Source organism: Gopherus evgoodei, chromosome 2, assembly GCF_007399415.2.
Source record: "Gopherus evgoodei ecotype Sinaloan lineage chromosome 2, rGopEvg1_v1.p, whole genome shotgun sequence".
NCBI lineage: Eukaryota > Metazoa > Chordata > Testudines > Testudinidae > Gopherus > Gopherus evgoodei.
In genome coordinates this window covers 99204626-99221712 of record NC_044323.1, presented here as the reverse complement: position 1 = coordinate 99221712, position 17087 = coordinate 99204626, and the positions used below count along the sequence as shown (strand labels likewise).

The window sequence follows — 17087 nt, the reverse complement described above, 5'->3', positions numbered from 1 at the left end:
TGAGGAATGAGCATTTTACTCTCCTTTAACATTTACTATAAGTTTTATAGAACTCTTAAGGAAATTTACATAGGCTGGGATTTTCAAAGGAGCCCAAGTCCCATGAACTTTCAATAGGAACTGAGTGCTTATGACCATCTCAGTCATAGCAGATACAGCAAGAGAATACAGTACCAGAAGCTCTTCACTGTTTCAGCTCAGCACTGACTATAGACACTGAGGTTAATGGTAGTTGGGACAAAATACAATATGGTTTTACAAAAGGTAGATCATACCAAACCAACTTGATCTTCTTTGAGAAGATAAGATTTTTTAGACAAAGAAAATGCAGTGGATCTAATTTACTTCTATTTCAGTAAGGCATTTGCTACGGTTCCACATGGGGAATTATTAGCTAAATTGGAAAAGATGGGGATCAATATCAAAATTGAAAGGTGGATAAGGAACTGGTTAAAGGGGAGACTACAATGGGTCATACTGAAATGTGAATTGTCAGGCTAGAAGGAGGTTACTAGTGGAGTTCCTCAAGGATCGGTTTTGGGACCAATCTTATTTAATCTTTTTATGACTGATCTTGGCACAAAAAGTGGGAATGTGCTAATAAAGTTTGCAGATGACACGAAGCTGGGAGGTATTGCCAATACAGAGAAGGACCAGGATATCATACAGGAAGATCTGGATGACCTTGTAAACTCGAGTAATAATAATAGGATGAAATTTAATAGTGAAAAGTGCAAGGTCATGCATTTAGGGATTAATAACAAGAATTTTTGTTATAAATTGGGACGCATCAATTGGAAGTAACAGAGGAGGAGAAGGACCTCAGAGTATTGGTTGATCACAGGATGACTATGAGCCGCCAATGTGATACGGCCATTAAAAAAGCTAATGCAGTCTTAGGATGCATCAGGCGAGGTATTTCCAGTAAGATAAGGTGTTAGTACCATTATACAAGGCACTGGTGAGACCTCATCTGGAATATTGTGTGCAGTTCTGGTCTCCCATGTTTAAGAGAGATGAATTCAAACTGGAACAGGTAAAGAGAAGAGCTACTAGGATGATCCAAGGAATGGAAACCCCGTCCTATGAAAGGAGACTCAAAGAGCTTGGCTTGTTTAGCCTAACCAATAGAAGGCTGAGGGGGGATATGCTTGCTCTTTATAAATATATCAGAGGGATAAATACCAGGGAGGGAGATGAATTATTTAAGCTCAGTACCAATGAGGACACAAGAACAAATGGATATAAACTGGACATTAGGAAATGTAGACTTAAAATTAGATGAAGGTTTCTAACCATCAGAGGAGTGAAGTTCTGGAACAGCCTTCCAAGGGGAGTACTGGGGTCAAAAGACATATCTGGCTTCAAGACTAAGCTTGATAACTTTATGGAGGATATGGTATGATGGGATAGCCTAAATGTTGGCAATTAATTGATCTTTGATTATTAGTGATAAATATACCCAATAGCCTGTGTTGGGATGTTAGATGGGGTGGGATCTGAGTTACTACAGGGAATTCTTTCCTGGCTGCTGGCTGGTGAGTCTTGCTCACATGCTCAAGGTTTAGCTGATTGCCATACTTGGGGTCAGGAAGGAATTTTCCTCCAGAGCAGATTGGCAGAGGCCCTGGAGGTTTTTCACCTTCCTCTGCAGCATGGAGCAAGGGTCACTTGCTGGAGGATTTCTCTGCATCTTTAGGTCTTTAAACCATGATACGAGGACTTCAGTAGCTCAGAAACAGGTTAGGGGTTTGTTACAGGAGTGGGTGGGTGAGATTCTGTGGCCTGCATTGTGCAGGAGGTCAGATTAGATAATCATAATGGTCCCTTCTGACCTTAAAGTCTATGAGTCTATGGCTTGGTGTCAGTACAGCTGCTTTGTCTCTACAGAAACATACTGTGATAGAGCTGCTCAGTACAGAGATTGTACTATTCCAATACTAAGCAGGATCAATCTCTCCTGCAGAGCAGGAGAGCATATCAACTTATTGCGCCTATCTTCTCAGAGGTTTGGTTACATTTTTAAATAGTAATTTTGACAGAACAAGCAGCAGAGGAGAAATGTTTTGTTTTTGTTTTAAATCAGAAAGAAATTGGAGAAAGTAGAGAGAGTCTTCACTGAGATGAATGGTTCTGGAAAGGGAATAAGGAGTGAATTAGAAAGCCCAAAATAGAAATGTTGTATATAACTTTTGTGCTCAATTAAAACATATTATAGTTTGGATGAAAACATCCCTTTTCTTTCCATCAGTCGGTGAGATTCCCAAGTCCTGTGCTATATCATTAGCAGGGAGTAAACACTGCTAAAATCCTTTGGACATAATGTGTCAAAATTGGCTCTGGCATAAACAGAATCAACACCTATTTTATGAGTGTAACAATCACTTAATACAGGGCTTTATTCGCTCTAAGGGACCAAAATCTGCTTTCACTGAATATCAATGGAGTCATACAGATGTCAGGATTTAACAGGATATGATCAATTGCAGAATATGACTCTCAGCTTGTGTATCAGAGGTCTCAATTCTCCCTTTTCTAACAATATGTAACTCAAACTTATTTCAGAAACTACTTCCTTGTACTCATGATCCTCAGGAATAAGAAAATGAGATAGTAGAAGAGACCTGATCAGGACTTATCCTAGCATAGTCAAATTAAAAAAACCAAAACCCATAATGACTAATTAAATATAAACACCCTCCAAATGCATGGAATAAAAATAGCTAGATTCTTCCAATTTTCTCTAGGATGGGCCTGAATCTAGACATCTTCTATTCCCACTCTACCGCACTGCAGTATATTCATAAGTTCTGCACTGGAGTATATTCACAAGTTCTGAGCATTCTCTTTTACCCTAGCACTATACAATATAGACATGTCTGCTTTATATTCAGCAAGATGAATATGACTCACTTATAGTATCTTAGGGTTAGGAGAGAGGAACAGTATCAAACACAGAAACACATCTGATATATATTTTGCAGACAGATAGCTGGATATACTTGATATAGATATACATCTATATTGATATCTATACATTATACTAATATGAAACGCCCCAGCAGATTGACATGTGGGGAAACCTCGTGACCTCTTAAAATTAGAAACTCAAAATACAAGAGTGTAGTTAGGAAAGGTGATCAGAATTCACTAGTTGCTAGGCATTTTTATGGAAAGAGGGCACATTCACTCATCTTATTAAAATTCATGGGAACTGAAAACATCCTGAAGCCCAAGAGGGGTGGGGACAGAAAATCTATTCAACAGAAATGGGAAACCTACTCTAAATTCACCTTGAAAGCACTTTCCCCATCACAGTCTTACTGAAAGACTTTTGTTTTGTCTTTTACCTAGCAGGTAATTATAGAACTTCTTTTTCCCCTGACTAATGCATACAAAAGGAGATCATTTTAACATTTTATGCAGATTATCATGGTTTGTTCTTACTGAGGTCTTTGTTGGAATTATTTCCTTTTTACTCTACCTTCCCGAACCACCTTTTCTTTTTTTATTTCCTTTTATCCCCCATATTTTTTCCCCTGGATGTATCATTTGATATTATAACTGTTTTATATTGTTGAATATTGCTGAACTCCACACTTCAAAATTCCTTTGTCCCTATGACATAGAGGCCCTTCCTCTATGTCAGCAACTTTTGTCAGGCCTGACATACTCACTATACCTAACACAACATTGCTATAATCTGTATCTAACTAAAAGACATTTTGTAATATATAATTGGACAATTAATAACTCACTAATCATTAACATTCTTTCATGATGTACATATGTGGTTTATATTAAGAGTTATGGACATATGCTGGAATCATGGCTAAGGTGTGTTTAAACTAGGCATGTCGGGGAGAACTGGTAAAAAGGTCTGCTCTAGACAAAGGAATGTGTTTGCTTCTCTGACCAGCCTGGTTGACACGCAAAAACACTGAAGGTCAATATATACATTAGGTAAACAAAGCTATCAAGCAGGGGAAGAGGAGAAACTATCAAGACTATAAAGACAGGGGGTCTGAACCTCAAATGATAAGCAACTGAATCAACCGATTGTAACAATATTACTGACTTATAAAAGTACGAGTGAGGTGCTTCATGAAAGCCTGTGAGACACTAGTGGCTAATATCGTTATGAATTATATGTATTAAACTATATAAGGAATGAAGGATATAATATCAATGAGTAATTCACAGTCCGTGACCAAACAAAAGGAGAAACAGGTTTTACACAGGTAGGAAGGAACACAGCTATCTACTTGTCTCCAAAGAAATTAGGCAAGATGTGACCAAAATCAATGGAAGCCTCACTTAACATAGAAATCATCAGAGGAATTGTTAGTCCATAGGAAAGGAAGAACAGATAAGGTCATCCTGCTTCTTGAAACAAGGTAATTGGACTTTGGAAGATATAAGCCACCTTTGGCATCCATCACTAGACAGACACAAGGGGCCAGAACTCTTGCAAGCTGAGAAAGGTGGGTCCCTTCAACCACTGAGGGTTGAATATAGGTAAGAAACCTATTTAGTCAAAGACAAGGGAAGCCAGCACCTTGTACTTCTGTGGAAGGTCCAGACAGAGAGAAAGTCAGCCATGGCTAGGAAGGAGGAAGATTGGTGAGAAGTAAAAAAAAATCCTGAGCAAAGGATGTATCTTCCTAGATTAAGTTTCAGACTTCTGGATGCATGTTTTCACTCTATTTGCTTGTAACCATTTCTAACTTTCTCTCTTATACTTAAGCTTTATCTTCCTTTCTTAATAAATCTATTTTACTTTTTAATCTAACCGAACACTGAGTTTAATTAAAGTGAATGTTAACTCCAGTGTGTGTGGCAAGCTGCTAGGTTTTGTTTCTTTAAAGAGGAAAACACACCTTATTATCCCTCTAAATTTTGCAGGAGAGAGACGAATGTTGCAGAGGACAGGGTTTGGGACTGCAGATGCATTGGGATCACCTGCTAACATTAACCAAGTCTGGTAAAGACAAGAGTATGTCTGTGATAATTGCTGGCAGGTTGTTGGATACAAAGCGACTGAATTAGAGTTGTACCTTACACAGAACATGAAGTGCGTGCTGGCTGTATGTCCCCCTCAGGCAGGAAGCCACAAGTAGCAGAAGCATTTTGAGGGCATTTAGGGTTATAATACAAGTGGTGGCATGACCTCTGGCTGGTCTGAGTTGCAACGCAGAATGTGACAGTCCTCCTGTTTTCTCCTTTATTTTCAGATTTACGGTTGTCAAAGAACAATGTCATTTAGTGGCACATGAAAGAAAGAAAGAAAGAAAGAAAGAAAGAAAGAAAGAAAGAAAGAAAGAATCTTGACTAAAGGTCTTATGCTGCCACTCTCAGGTGAGTAAAAACATTGTATAGTGAAAACCCAGTGGCAAGCTCTCTGGGCTAAATTCTTCTTAAAGGGATTTCAAATGGAGCTACACCCATGTAATTGAGAAGAATTTGACCCTGTGAGTTTAACCTTTCAAAGCCAGATCCTCAGCTGGTATAAATCAATTTACATGATTAAGAATCTAGTCCACCACCATAGAGAGTCTGTCTCTTCATGATGCTCCCTATACTGGCTCCCACTCCTCCCTGGCCGCATGGCTCCCTAAGAACCGACTGTCTGACCCCTTACATCTGTCCTCTACTCCTTCTAATGGTCTATAGAGTGAAGAGGGGAAGTTACTGCAGCAGTAAATACTGAGTGAATTTCCAATTAAAAATAAAGTCAGCATATTGTGTGGTAGGGAGAGCTCAAAATTAGCCATTTAAACTATTCAAAGAGGCCTCACATGTTGGGACCGACAGTGGTTTCTGTTTATATCCCTTAAAGCTGTTTTGTTTTTGTTTTTTGAATCAAAGATAGGGCAGGGCCTGTGTCCTCAAGAATGGATAAAAGAAAGGGCTGTCCTCTCCAGATATGGAAACTTCTATTACATGAAAGCGATTATAATAGCCAAAATCCCAGATTGGTTTCTAAGCCTCAGTGCTAGTTGTTCTGATGTGTTCTTCAAAAGGAAGGGAGAGAGAAATGATTCCTTGTTTTGTTTATTCTCTAATGCCCTTGTCCAGGGTAAAGAAAGAAAATGCAGGCCATCAGTGTTCCCAAGGGATTGGTTATACTATATATTGGGGAAACCAACTAGATAAATGGATATGAAGATAAAATGTTCTGAATGTGTCTAGAAGGTTAGTTGTTGAACTGCTCTTGTGGTTTCCACCTCGAGAAGACAGGAATCCAATTTTGTTAATTAGGCATTGTGTGGTGAATAAGTTACATCTATGATTCTAAGTTTTTGCAGGTGACAGCCAAGGTGAACATGGAAGTTAAGAAATCCACAATCCTCCCCATAAAAATCACAGAGCTTTCTTGTTTGTAACAAAGGAAAGGAGGGGAAAAAATCTTTAAGGCAGTGGGTTAGTATTCAATACAAGTAAAGGATCTTCCCCAAAACCCTCAGCAACCTGGGCAAACAAACATTCAAAGCTTAAAATAAACCAGCTAAAGGTTTGAAGCTCTGCCCTTCAAGGTAGAGCAGTTTTTTTCCTTCTTCAAGCAGCATGCCAGCCATCAATGAATGTGTCCTGTTTTTATATACTCTTCAGTCAAATAGCTGCAACTACTCTGCTCTCTTTACTCCTGAGGGGAATTCCTTGTGGTCCAAACTCTGCCTTTTGAAATACTCTCTTAGGTCTCAATTCTGCAAACACTGCTACTTTTAAGCAGCTTTCCAGACATGAATAGTCTTGTTGAGTTCAGTGAAACTACTCCCACATGGCAAGTTACACTCATAAGTGTTTGCAAGAAGCACCTTATTCTTTAAAGAGCACATGGCAAATTCTAGAATTCACACATGGCACTGTCTCTTATTTCCTAATCTTTTTTCCTGTTCCTTTTTAATATTTTTCCACTTCATATTATATTTTAGGTTTTTCAATACATCAATCTAGTACAAACATGACAACCTTTACATAATATACATGCATAATGAATTCCTTTTAAATCCTTCCTCTTACTCTATTTGGTGAAGTTCATTTTTTTTTTAAATATTTTTAAGACAACTTCAGTAAGAGCTCTCTTATTCTGAGAACTCTTTATCCTAAAAAGCGCAATATTAAATCTTCTTGCCTATAATGAAGGCCAGTACTACTTTTGCTAGACAATACCTGTTATTTAATTTGGATTCCCAATGCTTCATTGTGCCTTCCACAAACATATTTTAAAGGAACAAGCCTCTCCCATGACTACCTTTTGGAAGAGGAGGATAAGCAATAGCTTTGTTCTTTTGCAGGTAAAACACTGGGTTAAACTTTTCAGAAGAAGGAGGAAATTAATTGCTGCTCTGTGACACAGGTGAAAGGCCAAAACAAAAGTGACATTACTGCTTGCAGTAACAACCCCTGCTGTATTAACATGGAATACAAACAGTCTAGGCAATACATTATTTTCTATTCTCAGTTTGCAACTATACGGTTTTGTGTTCTCCCTCAGAGAAACTGTGAATGCCACAATTTTTCACATCCTCATTTCTAACACATTACAGTCAACACAATAGACTCTGTTCTCACCTAAGGCTGACATTGATCCAGGATTTCCTTGGAATGTCTAGGAATCAGCTTCCAATTCCAGGAGAAAATTAATCAACTATTCCAAAATCAAGAACTATGGCAACACTCCATTTTGTAGGCCCTGTTGCCCCCACAACAATTGAATCCTGAATTACTCCTGACCTTTCACTCACAGTGTGGCATTTCCTTAGCTGGTGTGAAACAGCAGAGCTCTACTGTCTTCAATGCAGGTCCACTGATTTACATCAGCTGGGGATCTGGCCACACATCTGTCTAATGACTTAATACAAAAAATCTGAAGTATTCTCCAAAATGTATGTGTTGGGTGAAAATAGGAATAGGATCCATTAATACAGAGGTACAAAACCCAAATTGCTATGGTCATCTTCATTGATTTTCAAGTTGCCTTGGATAGCCAAATATATAGCCAGTATTTCTCCAGGTATTTAATACAATAAATATACTGAAGTATGAGAAACGCTACAAACATCAAACTAACATTTTTTATAGTTATCTAAGTGTGTAAGGCAACCCTGGGAAAGATTTTCATTTTATGTTTTTTGGGAGGGTAAACACTGTACTCTAGAACAATAGTTCTCAACTTTTTCCATACTGTGATTCATGTTGCAACACACACAGATTTGGGAATCACCCCTCTCCCAGCTTTATTCCCCCTTCCATCTTGCCACAAAGAAAGAGAGCATTGTTGTGATCTCCCTGAGCCCTGGTTCTAGAGATCATGACACCCCCACCCCAGGCTGAGAACCCATGCCCAAAAAACCTCTTGACAATTTTCATTAAAATCAATGCAGTGGGGAGAAGAGATTCTGAGTGTGCCCATTTGTGAGTCCCACATACAGGGAATAAAGTAGAGAAAAATGGAGAGAATGGAAAGAGCAGGGAAGAAATTATCAATATTGTACACTCGTCATTCATTATTGCTTATCAGCTTTTGAGAGCTGCCATAAGTCTACATTGATCTTCTTGATGTAGGAATGGAATTCCTAGCAGTCAACAACCCTAATGCTAGACTGTTATATTTTGGATAAAATCGTATCCTCTTTTCATATACACACAATAGAGATCAATGGAGATTTTTTTTTCCCAAGGACCAGTCAGCCCATTCAAAGGAGTGCACTGCACGAGATAGTGCTTGAGTTTTAGGCCAGTGACTTACCCAAATGTTTCCATCCTGGTGATACGGCTTCCAGTTTCTCCCTGTATCACTATACAGCATCCGGTATTGAGTCACCCAGTCAGAGCTGCTGTATCTGCCTTGTGTTGCTATAGCGCTGATTTGTTTCCTGCTCCCAAAATCCACCTGCAGCCATTGATAATGGTCATTATCTGATGGAGACCAGCCTCCAGCCCCTGTTGAGTTGAAACGAGACAATCAGATGTCTTAATCCAGGCTGCTTTTGAAGTGAAGACATTGAAAAGATGCTAGTTGCTGGGTGTAAGCAGAGAATAATATAACACTAACCCAATTAAAACATATACAAAAGAAATATGATTAGACCTAAAAAATAATGTCACCTCTTTTATATTTGCCACAGGAAACTCAATTTCTTTCACGCTGTTTCAGATTGATACTATAACCTTTGTATGACGTAGTTATATGATGTAAAGGAATACCCTACAAATGAGACTCTATAATTCTTTAATTAGAACTTAGTAGTAAGTGTCAAACTTTAATTGTTAAGGGTTGACCAATTTTCCACGATGTCCTTTGTCAGAGTCAGTTGACGCAAATCAGTGACAATCTACTGATTTCTTATGCCCTTTAAATGCTATTTCAAATTTAAAAGAAAATTATACACATTAATTGGGAGGGTATAATAGAATGCATCTCTAATTTCCTTCCCTGCTAGTCCAGCATTTCAATGAAATACACAGACTTCAAAGAATATCCATCAGCAGTAGTTTAAAAGGAAAGGTACTGCAGAAATGGCTCTGATTTTGATTTGCTGAGTGTACAGGATGTCATAGAGTACATTAACTGATGCTTGAAAAATGTATTATCACTCTTTATGGGGCTATGAATTAACTCGATGGTAATATTATTAGCAATATTCTTTTCAATCACTAGACTGTTGTACTGTTCTTAATAAACAAGGACAATGGTGCATAGATAAGAGCGAGTGTCAAGGCATTAATGCAAGTTCTTACTCTACTAAAGCTCAAAATATTAGAGGGGAAAATAGCAGTTAGTTACACACAGGATTATAAAGACATTGAGATTGTGGCATAATGTGCTATACTGTGAAAGTGAGGGGTTTTTGCAAAATTATATCAATAATTGTAAGTATTACACTGGGAAAAAGCAGAGAATAATTATATTTATACTCAAATGTGAGATTACTACGCAGAAAAAAAAATCTGCAAAGATTTAAAATGACTCCAACGATTTGTTCCAAACACATTGCTAGGATCTGGCAGGTACTATGTGATAATGCAAAACCATTTAGTTTATCATGTGGTAACTTCTATTACTTTTTTCCATTAGTAGGACTAAATTTACACCCCAGTCCTTCTAGGCAGCCCCTAGGTTGCCTTCTGATCAATCAGCTGGCTTTATTAAATTAAGCAAAAAAACCCCAACAACACAACCACAATGAACTATGGTCACATATGCATATAAGCAAGATGGTTTTCCATGGGAGTTCAAGGCCAGAACTATTTGTAGTACCGCAGGGCAACTACCAGAGAGAGCTTTTAATTTGGAGAAAGGAGGCAGTTCTATAGTCACTGAGAGCAACCAATTGTGAAAGTAAAGGTCACGCAGACTTGGCCTTTGTCAGCATATGCCCACTTAGTACATACTGCTTCACTTTCTCTCTCTAAATTGTTGAGATGGTGATTCCATCGTTTCACACAAGATATGGGTGCCTTTTGATACTATATTAACTGTAAAAACAACAGGAGTACTTGTGGCACATTAGAGACTCCACAAGTATTTCTGTAAAAAGTGACAAACAGTCCTGTGGCACTTTTTAGATTAACAGACATATTGGAGCATAAGCTTTCGTGGGTGAATACCCACTTCGTCAGATGCATGTACTCCTATTCTTTTTGCGGATACAGACTAACACGGCTGCTACTCTGAAACTTACATTAACTGTAGTGATCTAGTATTGTAGTGAACTGTGTGTATATGGCTGTGATCCTAAGAGCACTGCAGCACCAGCAGGCATGCTGTTGTCATAATACAGAAAAGGTGGCATGCGATATACCATTGGAAAACTAATAATTCACTGATCATTAATATTCTTGCTTGATATATGTATGGTAAACCTATGAAGGGCTTTAAACATACAGGGAATATGTTCTTAAAAGGTACTTGGCAAGCAGTGTCTAAGCTATGCCTGACAAAGAATGTGGTTCTGCCTGCGTGAGTGTGTGTCTGATGTAAATTAAGCAAGGTGTAACCAAAGACAAAGGAAAGCAAGTGGGAAAAGAGGACTACTTATCAATCTTGGCAGGGGATGCAGACTGCATGCCCAGAAAGCCTTTCCGGCTCTTGAATCAGGGTCAAAGAACTTCAGGAAGAAATAAGCAAAGAGAGAGAGCCATTTTGGCTTCTATCACTTGAGACACAAAAGGGTCCAGAGCTCTTGAAATCACAGAACGATGGATCCTTCAGCCAAGGGGGGGTGGGGAAGGTGTGTCTGAATATAGGTGAAAACCTGCTTCTGCAAAGGCTAACTTGCTGAAATCAAGTTTTAGTCTTTTTAGAAGTATATTTTTTACTTTTATTTGCTTGTGATCCTCTCTATCTTTATTCCTTAACTTTGGTATCACTTAATCCTATTAATGTTTGTTTAATATACTTGTTTTACTTTTATCATAAACCACTTCAGTGCTTGTTTAAAATAGAGTGTTTGTTAACCCCACATAAGGTAATAAACTACTGGGTACTGTCTCTTTGAGGGAGCTTAATTTCTGTAAGTGTTGTGTGAGAGAGCTGGACACTAGAGGACAAATGGTCTTGGGGAAATTCAGGACTGCTGGGGTCACCTTTCAGAAAGGAACTTGCACCTAGAATTGCAGGGCAGGTGTTGATACAACCTCTTCCAGGGATGAGTTGAACCTGAAAGCATCACAATGGCTTGAAATTTTGAAATTTTCAAAAGGTTTTATAAACACCACCATGACCAGGGGGTTAGTTTAGTGCTCATTTACATGCATAGTATATAATGTGGGAATTTAAAGTAATTATTAAAAGCATCTATGGTGATATTTATTCACACACACATACCCAATCAGATTTACTAGACTTTTCACAGAAAAATGAATATGGCAGGACAAAAGAGAATATACTCCCCTTATTTCCTCTTTGCACTGGTTTTGAGTGACTAGATATATTTATTTGTGGATCTAGTAGATTAGCCCCTCCAGTCAATCAATGCCAATATCCACTTCCAGGTTGGTATATCTGAAGCTGACTGCACACAATGATAAAAAGGTGTCCACGTCAAAGTACTCTGACCATTAGCTTCTTGACCCACTATAGACAGGGTGTGAGGAGCATAAACGGCACTAAATAGATGCCCTTTAAACCAGCTGCAGTCTTTAAATCACAGAGTATACAGAAGTTTCACAACAGATGAAATCTGATTGGTTTCTGTTATTTCTTTTCCTTTTTAATTTTTTAAATTGTATTTAGCATTTATGGAATGTTTAGGATGGAACTCTCTGGAAACTCAATTTTTTTGTCCATAGAGCAGTACAATATGGAGAGGAACAACAATGCATTTTCCCCCACAATAGCCCTACAATGAACTATTTCTGAAGTGCACAATACACAAGGTATTACACATTATTTAGATTTGTAAATATATATTTTGATATTATATTATATAAAAGTCGGGGTAATAGCTCCACCTAGCGTTAAGATAATATTGCCTGACCTATGGGTTATATACTAACTATATTGATTATTTAAGAATTCCCAGTTAACAATTTGAGGTTGGATAGGTTCTTGTCACAAGATCAGGCCCAATATTATTAGAATTACTGTTCAACTAGGAACCTCAATGTACATGATTACAAATACTCACACTTACGAAAAAAATTCTGTATTTGTAATAGTTTTATTAATACGGTTAGCAAAGTTAGAAACACTGCAACCCACCAAGGTAGTTAGAGATGTTACAGAACATGCATCTGAGCATCCTTATATTCACACCGTCCCTTGCCTAAAACTTGAAGTGTTAGTCATTATCTTCTTCGTCATCATCTTCCTCGTCACCATCACCAGTGGTCATCATCCGGATGTCTCCCAATAGTTACATCTCCCAAGGCATAAAGGCTGGGATTCAGTTTTTATAATGTGTTATCCTAAGACCATTATGCCTAATGCATATTAAGTAGAAGTTTCATCCCCTTTTCTTTATTTCTATTTCTTCAAACTACTAATACTGGGGTGCCCTTTTCCCATAGGTTACTCGTCCATTTACCTCAAGCTTATTAGCATATATAACAATCTGTTATAATAGTATTCTTGTGGACAAACATCTGCTGATGTTTCTAACTTTTAAATATCCAAAACTAGTATAAACTAGCTGTGACATTGGCAAATCAGGTGCCAGCTCTTGCCAAGGCTTTAGGACTAAGCTGAGCTCTGACAAATTCATGCTAAAAACCTGTCACCTATGTGTTAGTATGGTTCAGATGGGTGTTGAACATACAGTATAACAATGTGTTTAGTGTTCAGAATTTATGAAATGCTTTTTAAGTTGCTGCATGCATTAATCTCACTTACAATATCTTTATCACATGCTATAAGGTGGTAATAAAGTTTTTGCTATATAAGTGTAAAAAAGTTTGCTCTGAAACTGAATCTGAGGGATTGTTTCCTGCTCATTAAGGCGGCTATCCAAACTAAATGGAGAGGCGAAGTGCAAAAAGGGCTCATCCCATCAGCCTGAACTCTGAAAGAAGAAACTAAAAATACCTGAGAAGAAATTTTTTCTCCCTTTTTTGCTGTTTGGACTCTCACAGGGCTAGAGTTATGAAACAAAAGCAGAGATTGCCAGGATTGACCTGGGTTAATCCTAAAAGATAAAAGACATTCAGAGCTGACACACTACTACAACTCTGTCACCTTTAAAACTATACAATGTACCTCATTTGTGTGTCCTTGCCTGCTTTAACCTTGTAATAACTCTCATTTCCTTCTTAGTTAATAAATAAACTAAAGATTTGTTATGGGCTTAGGTACAAGCACTTTCTTTGGTCAGAGATCTAAGGTACAAATTGACCTGAGGTAAGTAACTGGTCTCTTGGAACTAGAAGCAACCTGAATCTTTTGTGATCTTGGATGTATAGCAACCAACTATCGCTAAACTCAGCTTGGGCGGCAGGATAGACTGGAATGTCCAGGAGCCTGTCTGTGACTCCATGGTAAGACTGTGTTTTAGGAGTTCATACTTGTACTTGCATTGATGGAATCTAGTTATAGAACACACCATCAGTTTGGAGTCTCTGCACTGAGACTGGCATTCACGGCCATGAACTACTCCAGACAGCGTGACACTAGCTTTCTGTGGTTACCCATCAGCAGTTTAGTCATTACAGCATTCTATCTTGTGATATCTTATAATCAGGGCTGGCACTTCCATTTAGGCCACCTAGGCCGTCGCCTAGGGCACTAGGATTTGGGGGGGCGGCATTTTGCCACCCTCGGCAGCAGTTCAGTGGCGGGGGGCCCTTCCGCGCTACAGGTCTTCAGCAGCAATTCTGCGGTGGGTCCTTCACTCGCTCCGGGACCCGTCGCCAAAGTGCCCCGAAGACCGGGAGCCGCAGAAGGACCCCCCCGCCACAGAATTGCCGCCAATGACCGGGAGCACAGAAGGACCCCCGCCTAGGGCACCAAAAACCCTGGCGCCGCTCCTGCTTATAATCTAGGGTTACTGCTAGTTAACTGCTAATGCTTTTTGAGCCTTCTGTTTTGATTCTTTTAGCTAAGATATTCTCTTACAGCTCTTGAGGTTTGAAGGCTCATTGCATTACTGTTTTAACGTATACTGATCCTTTATCTATAGGCTATAGTAGCCTGACACTTCCCATTTTTACAAGACTCTTTTTTCAGTTGATTATAACTTTGCCAGACTTCAACTAGTCAGGCTTAATTTTTCCATGGCAGGTGTCTGACTTACGCTGAATATTGTTCTGCAATGTTTAAAAAAACACCCCTGGTAATCTTTTCTTTCAGAATCTATAGCATCCCCCTTTTTTGGAACAAGAACTTAAAATTTGGCAGAGAGTGGTCTTTCTATCAGGGACGCGCCTTTTGACGTTCCCATGAAAATCAGCCCACATTTGAGCAAGTTATAAGTCTTTGAAAAATTTAAGTTTGCACATGCTTCTGAGAGGATTCTTAGAGAAGCAACTAAAATAGCTGAAGATTCCATCCTCACTGCTCACATTCCATCCCCTCAGATCCTAGTGCTGACCAGAGTGTGCATGTGCCATCCAAACTGAGCAAGTGAATATTCACTATCCTGGGTATACAGAGGTGAAGCTGGACCTTCCTTGTAAATTACTGCTCAAGGGCAGGGAGGGGCCAGGCACTAGACATGAGAGCAGGAAGCCTGCATCTCCTGTGATCTCAATGACCCTCCTGCTGATGTCCAGACAGCATGGAGGAGGATGCTTCCTGAATTGAATGTAAAGGGGACAAGAACAAGATCTGAGAGGAGAAAAAGGAGGTGGTTAGCACAAGGAACCTGGTAAAACCAACAGGAGAAAGAAATTGTGAATGGGAGTTAGGGTGAGGTGGATTGGGACTGGCTGGGTAGGGAGACTGCGACTGAAATGAGAAGCCTGAGGAGTGGAAACTAAGGCAACATCCACATTACAAGCTAGGGGTGTGATTCCCAGCTCGCTTAGACAAGTTTGTGCTAGCTGTCATCTGAGCTAGCACACCAAAATCAGTGGTGGGGAGGCAATACTGTGCTGACTCCTCCTACCCCGTGCTATCATGGCTACACTACAATTTTAAGCATGCCAGCACAGATGACAGCTAGCATGAGTATGTCTACATGAGCTGGAAGTCACACCCTAGGTCATAGTGGAGACATATCATAGACTGAGTAGTCAAGGAGAATGATTCTGGGACAAAGAGTTGAGGTGGGGAAGAAACAAGATAAAGTAATGGAATGTATTAAATAATACTAAGTATTCCACACAATCAGGTCCTAGGACTCTTAAATCAGACACCCAAAGTTATTGGAAATTTTTGACCTCTATCTTTTTGTGACTCAGTTCTGCATCTGTAAAAAGAGGATAATACCGCCTTGTCGTCTCACACAGTGTTGAAAATATACATTAATATTTGTGAAGCATTTCTTCCTATAGTGACGAATCCTCTTAGGAAATTAATAATTCTGTATTCAGTACAGGAGTTGAATAATGTGCTGTAAATAAGGCCACCCTCTGAACTAAGAGGATAAAACCAAATATCAAATCAAACTCATTAACTATATAAAAGAGGTGTTCGTGGAAAAAATAATATATGATCTTGTAGTAAAAGACTGCATCATAATGAACATACTCCAGAGGACAAAATTAAGGTTGCAATGACAATCTTAATTTTGGCATTTCTTAACTTTGGATTGCTTGATTTAGCAAATTTAGTATTTTAAAACTTTTTAAAATTATATAGATATTCTATAATTTAAGAAACAGTATTTGATTAAAGACTCAAAGATGAAAGTTTATGTTGCACATATGACCTTAACTTTTGCAGTTTTTATATAAGAAGTACCAGTATATAAAAGCTACTATGAAGCAAATTACTGACATATATCTGTAAAACTGATGTCCTTCCAACAACATAATTGTTTGGTAAGTACAATGTCCTATACGCTGTAATGTAACTGAAGTGACTTTTCATACACGCGTTTTTACTGTAACTGCAGTATAGTTAAAGAAGATGATTTTATGGTAAGTACATATATCAGAAGAAAGTCTAACTACAGTCTAATTACATTCCCACTATAGTGGAACAAAGTTTTATCACAGTTACATTGGTATTACTGAGATCAGAATTTGGCCTGGTGCAGCTAACATACCTTTTGGTGACCTGCAAATTGTAGCGAGCTTTTGGAATCTTTTCACCCAAAAAAACAATTGAAAAGATTTGGAAAATTTTGAACAACACTTGATTTTCCCTTCTTTGATCTGAGGTGACACCACCAGCTTACTTCATACAAACCTGCCAAAATTGCTATCACATGTTAACAGCTCAATTACCAATACCAGACTGGGTCCAATTTGAGCTGATGACCTAGAAGGGAATGGTATTGCAAGACAGAACCTGTAACTTGACCTACTCAACTCATTTCTAACAAGGCAGAGACAATAAAGGATTTGTAGCTGTCAATGTTCTACAAGCAAAAGTTTATGTCCCAATTTTGCAGCACACTATTGTTTAGGATGTGGCCTCATCTTTCTCCCCAAACAATAAAGAGAGACTGGAAGTTGTTTCAGTAGGAAAGGGAAGTGAA

General features: G+C 38.6%; 1 protein-coding gene across 1 annotated transcript in view; it reads right to left on the bottom strand.

The window, feature by feature from the left end:
- The window catches only part of CNTNAP2 (contactin associated protein like 2), a 1679055-nt gene that overhangs the window by 1091063 nt on the left and 570905 nt on the right, over positions 1-17087 (bottom strand). Inside the window, exon 3 of the mRNA XM_030551435.1 lies at positions 8753-8946. Within this exon, the coding sequence (XP_030407295.1) occupies positions 8753-8946 (194 nt within the window). The remainder of the gene's footprint in view (positions 1-8752; positions 8947-17087) is intronic.